Source organism: Eretmochelys imbricata, chromosome 24 (assembly GCF_965152235.1).
Source record: "Eretmochelys imbricata isolate rEreImb1 chromosome 24, rEreImb1.hap1, whole genome shotgun sequence".
Taxonomy (NCBI): domain Eukaryota; kingdom Metazoa; phylum Chordata; order Testudines; family Cheloniidae; genus Eretmochelys; species Eretmochelys imbricata.
In genome coordinates, this window is record NC_135595.1 from 13,361,392 (window position 1) to 13,366,210 (window position 4,819).

At 62.4% G+C, this 4,819-nt stretch overlaps 1 protein-coding gene across 1 annotated transcript; it reads right to left on the reverse strand.

Annotated features, from left to right (window-relative positions):
- Positions 1–661: 661 nt before the first annotated feature.
- SCN1B (sodium voltage-gated channel beta subunit 1) lies at positions 662–4,229 on the reverse strand. The gene is made up of 4 exons (XM_077841458.1): positions 4,107–4,229; positions 2,928–3,168; positions 1,751–1,892; positions 662–728 (listed from the first exon to the last, which is right to left on the reverse strand). Exons 1-4 carry the CDS (start codon positions 4,212–4,214, stop codon positions 662–664), a joined length of 558 nt encoding a protein of 185 aa, XP_077697584.1. The 5' UTR covers positions 4,215–4,229.
- Between the last annotated feature and the right edge of the window lie 590 nt (positions 4,230–4,819).

Sequence of the window (4,819 nt, forward strand, 5' to 3'; positions counted from 1 at the left end):
ATGCTTTGTTTGGGGCGGCACCAGGCGTGCAGGGTGTGTGGGGGAGCCAGTTGTGGGGCACTCTCTGGGGGGCACCCCATCTCGAATCGCTCCCCTCGTCCTTCATTCGTTCCTCACCGTCGCCTCAGGCCTGCAACAAACAATGTCACTCAAAACCAGGCCACCCTGACCACAGCCCCTGCAGCCAAAGGAGAACCTTGCTGCTGCAGTAGTGGGCTGTTATCCTCTCTGGGGTCCACCATGGGAGTGGGACGTGACGCTGTTTTACAATAAATTGTAGTTGAGATAGGGAAAGGAGTGAGGCCTAGTGGTTAGACTGGGAGCCAGGACTCCTGGGTTCTCTCCTGGCTCTGGGAGAGGAGTGGGGTCTAGTGGTTAGAGCAGGGGAGGCTGGGTTCTCTCCTGGCTCTGGCCCGCAGGGCAGGGGCACAAGGCACAGCGCTATGGTGGGTACAGGGAACTCTTGTGCCCCTACCAAGGAGGGGAGGGGCCATGGGGCTGGCAGAGGCAGTCGGTGCTGGGGGTGCAGCGAGGCAGAATCTGATAGGAGGATGCAGGGTAGCGCCAAATCCTGTGGGCCAGGCCGACCCCCCAGGGCTCCCGCCCGTCTGGGCTTACCCGGCTCACGAGGTCCCCCAGGCTCACGGACGGCCCCCAAGAGCTATTCTGCCACCTGCACCCCGGCACAGTTCTCCTTGCTCTCCGACGTGATGGCCAGGTACTCGGAGCTGTGGAGAGACGGGGGTGAGGACAGCCTGCCATCCACTGCCGACCCCAGGGTTGCCAACTTTCTAATTGAACAAAACCGAACACCCTAGACCACCCTTCCCGAGGTCCTGCGCCCCACTCACTACATTCCCCCTCCCTCGGTGGCTCGCTCTCCCGCACCCTCACTCACGTTCACTGGGCTGGGGCAGGGGGTTGGGGTGCAGGAGGGGGCTGCGGGTTGCACCAGGGGGTGGGGTGCAGGGTAAGTGAGGGCTCCATTTGGGGGTGTGGGCTCTGGGGTGGGGCCAGGGTTGACGAGTTTGGGGTGTGGGGGGGCTCCAGGATGGGAGGTGGGGCAGAGGGGTTCAGGGTATTGGAGGTGGCTCTGGGCTGGGGCAGGGGGATTAGGTGCAGGAGCAGGTGAGGGCTCCATCTGGGGGTGCAGACTCTGGGGTGGGGTCAGGGATGAGGGTTTTGGGATGCAGGAGTGGGTTGGGATGCGGGCTTACCTCCTGCAGCTCCCAGTCAGCGGCACAGCGGGGAGTCTAAGGCAGGCTTCCTGCCTGTCCTGGCTCCACGCCCCAGAAGTGCCCAGCAGGTCCGGTTTCCAGGTGGGAGAGGGTGGGGCAGGAGGCTCTGCGCGCTGCTCTCACCTGCAGGCACCGCCCCACAGCTCCCATTGGCCACAGTTCCTAGCCAATGGGAGTGCAGAGCCAGTAATCGGGTCTGGGGCAGCGTGCTGAGTCCTGTGGCCCCCCCCGCCTAAGAGCTGGAACTGCTGGCCACTTCTGGAATGCAGAGTGGAGCCAGGACAGGTAGGGACTAGCCTTCATTACTCCTGCAGCACTGGACTTTTAACGGCCCGGTCAGCAGTGCTGACCGGAGCCACCAGGGTCCCTTTTCAACCAGGTGTTCTGGTTGAAAACTGGACACCTGGTCACCCTACCACACCTGGCCTTCCCCAAGGCACCTTTCACCTGGGTCCTGACCCCCTTCCAGCCTCCACCTGCCCCTCTGAGCCCTCCCAGCTCTCTGCACTCACGCATTCTCCTGTGCAGCCGCCTCAGTGGCCGCCGCGATCTTCTTGTAGCAATAAATCATCTCAGCCACCAGCCAGATGGTGAGCACCACAATGAGCACATACATCATGATCTCCGACACAATGGATGCCATGTCCCGATTCGCTGCGGGGGAGGAGAGGGTGAGACCCCCCACTGTCCACAGCCTTCTCCTCTGCCCCAGCACTGCTCCTTGCTGGAAAAACCAGCTCAGTACCCATCACCATGCAGGCCTGGCAGGCAGCCCTGTCTCAGCACCCCCTCCAGGAACCCGAGCTCTGTCGGCAATGGGACAGGTTCCCCCAGCTCCTGGGGGCTGCCCCAGACCCTCCCACCTCTGGCCGTCAGAAACTGGCTTCTCCCGACACTGCCATGGCCACCTGCCCAGTTCAGCCCCAATGGGCCTTGTGCCACGGGGGCCTTTAGTGCCTTAGCTCTTCCCCGCCCTCCCGCACTGAATTTATGGGGTGCACACGGAGCCTCCCAGCATGCATAGGAGGTAACCAACCCCAGCTCTTCCTGCCCCTCTCGGGAGCCCAGCCTGATTGTCCTGCAGCCCCCTGCACCAGACCAGGTTGGACTGAAGTGGGGATGGGTGTACAGCCCCACTCCTCTGTGTGGCTCCGCCCCTGATGTGTACCTCCACCCCCATGTGTGTGGCTCTACCCCCTTGTGCCCTCACTCCCCGTGGGTATGGCCCTCTCCCCATGTGATTCAACTCCCCCATAGTATGTGCCTCCACTCCTGAGTGCATGGTGCTACCCTCACACCTGGGCTGCCTTACTTTCAGGATGTGGGACCATGCCCCATGTGTGTAGCCCCACCCCAGTGAATAAGACCCCTCCCTCCATGTGGCCACAGCCCTCACGTGTGGCCCTGCCCTGATGTCTCTGGCTTTGACCTCTGTAGGTAGCCCCACCCCATGTGTGGACCTGACCCCATTACTGTGACTTCCCTGTACCTGTGGCTCTGCCCCATGTACGTGGCACTAGGGCGACCAGAGGTCCTGATTTTATAGGAATAGTCCCAATATTCAGTGCTTTGTCTTATACAGGAACCTCTTACCCCCCACTCTCTGGCCACCCTAGTGGCACCACCCTGTGTACATAGTTCCGCTCCTGCCCATGGCCCCACCCCCTGCCCGCGTACCCGCCCACTCACCCTTGTCCACCACTGCAACGTGGATGGTCTTGTTGATGACGATGTTGTAGACGTAGCTGTTGAAGGTGAGGTTGCGGTCGACACGGCACAGGTACTCGCCCGCCTGTGCATAGGTCACGTTGGTCAGGAAGATGGACAGATCCTGCAGGTCTCGCGTGTTCTTGCTGCCGTTCCACACCACCAGATCCTGGAACCGCTCATCCACCACCTCCAGCAGCGCATCAGGGTCGTAGCGCAGGATCTGGGGGGAAGGGAGTCAGAGGGACAGCCATGCAGTGCGGGAGACGCCTGTCCCAGATCACAGCCCCATGGAAGATGTCTGTCCTGGACCAGACTCCCATGAGGGATGCCTGTCACGGACCAGACCCGCACAGGGGATGCCTGCCACAGACCACAGCCCCGCAGGGGACACCTGCCCCTGACCATAGCCCCACAGGGAGCAGTGGTGGTGTGCTGGGGACGGGACAGCAGCCTCAGCACTGTGGGTGAGGCTGGGGTTACCCCGCCGGGGGAGCTAGGAGAGTGGAAGCCAGGCTGAGACCCTCATGTCCGTGGGCAACTAGTGGGGACAGCCCCCTGGTGAGTGACACTCTCCTCCACGGCCCCACAGAGAGTGACCCCTCTAGCCCCACAGAGAGTGACCCCGCCCGGGCCCACAGCATCACAGAGAGTGACCCCCCCCCCCATATTCAGTGAAGGGAGACATAAGGCAGTACGGATGTGGTATCTGTTTTTCATAGGAGGTTCTAATCTCCTGGGAAGAGGATGGGGTATACTGGTTAGAGCCCGGGGGCTGGGAACCTGGTATCCTGGGTTCTATCCCCAGCCCTGGATGGGGAGTGCCAGCCCTGGATGGGGAGTGAAGTCTAGGGGTTGCGGGGGGGGAGGGGGCGGAGAGTAGTGAGCACCCAGCAGAGAACGAACCTTGTCTGCCTTCACCCAGCTCAGGGCAGCTGGTTAGTCACCAGGGCCTGTCTGGAACAGGCCAGTGCTGAGATGCAGCCACCTCTGGGGTGGGGCCCAGCTGCCGTCTAACAAAACATGGGGTGAAGGAGGAGGCTGCGTGCAGGGGAAGCCCCAGGGAGGAGAACAGAAAGCCCTAGACAGAAACCTGATTCCCTCTCCCGTACCCTGTGCTTCCCCCAGTGCGGTCCAACCCCCCAGCCAGCCCTCACGCACCCTGGTGAAGGTCTCAGTGCCCTTCTCCTTGAAGTACCACTCCGTGTAGGCCTCGGCTGCAGTCTCGCTCCGCTTCTTGCAGGAAATGCAGAGGATCTTGAAGGTCATCCCGAAAACGGCCTCGGTGTGGGACTCCACCTCCACGCAGCCGGCCCAGCACAACGCCACTGAGGAGGGAGGGTGTGAAAGGGTCACACAGAGCCCCCTCCAGACCCCCAACACCACCCCTGAGCTCCAGCCCCAGTCCCCAATCTGCACCCCCAGAACCACCTCAGCACCCCACATCTGCACCCCATCATCCTCTGATTTACACCCCTTCCACCAGCACCCCCAGATCTGCACTTCAGTACTCCCAGAACCACCCCCAGCCCCCAGGCTCCCCCATATGCTCCCCCTTCCCCTCCCTTCCCTCCAATCAGCTCTCGAGGGCCTGCACTGGCCCTGCACCCTGGGGGAGCTGCAGGTCGCTCACCGGAGAGGTAGGGATCAAGGCAAGGGCCTGGGAAGGCCACTGTTGGCTGGACAGGATCACACCTGCTCTGTGGGTGTCTGTCTGTGTCTGTGCTGCCCCCAGCATGCACCAGATTACCTTGGGGCAGTACTGGGTGGGGGGAGCCCAGGGCTGGGCTGACAGGGGACTGCGGGTCGGGAGTGAGGGGCACCGGAGAGCTGGGTGGGGGTGGAGTTCAGGGCTGGGCTGACAGGGGGCTGCA

Excerpts from the sequence above, each read along its gene's own strand:
- SCN1B (XM_077841458.1), bottom strand. The coding sequence starts at position 4,214 with ATGACCTTCAAGATCCTCTGCATTTCCTGCAAGAAGCGGAGCGAGACT. Across the intron at positions 1,893-2,927 it reads CGTTGCAGTGGTGGACAAGG|CGAATCGGGACATGGCATCC; the intron begins GTGAGTGGGCGG and ends CCTCCCCCGCAG. Across the intron at positions 729-1,750 it reads GCGGCTGCACAGGAGAATGC|CTCCGAGTACCTGGCCATCA; the intron begins GTGAGTGCAGAG and ends GTCTCTCCACAG.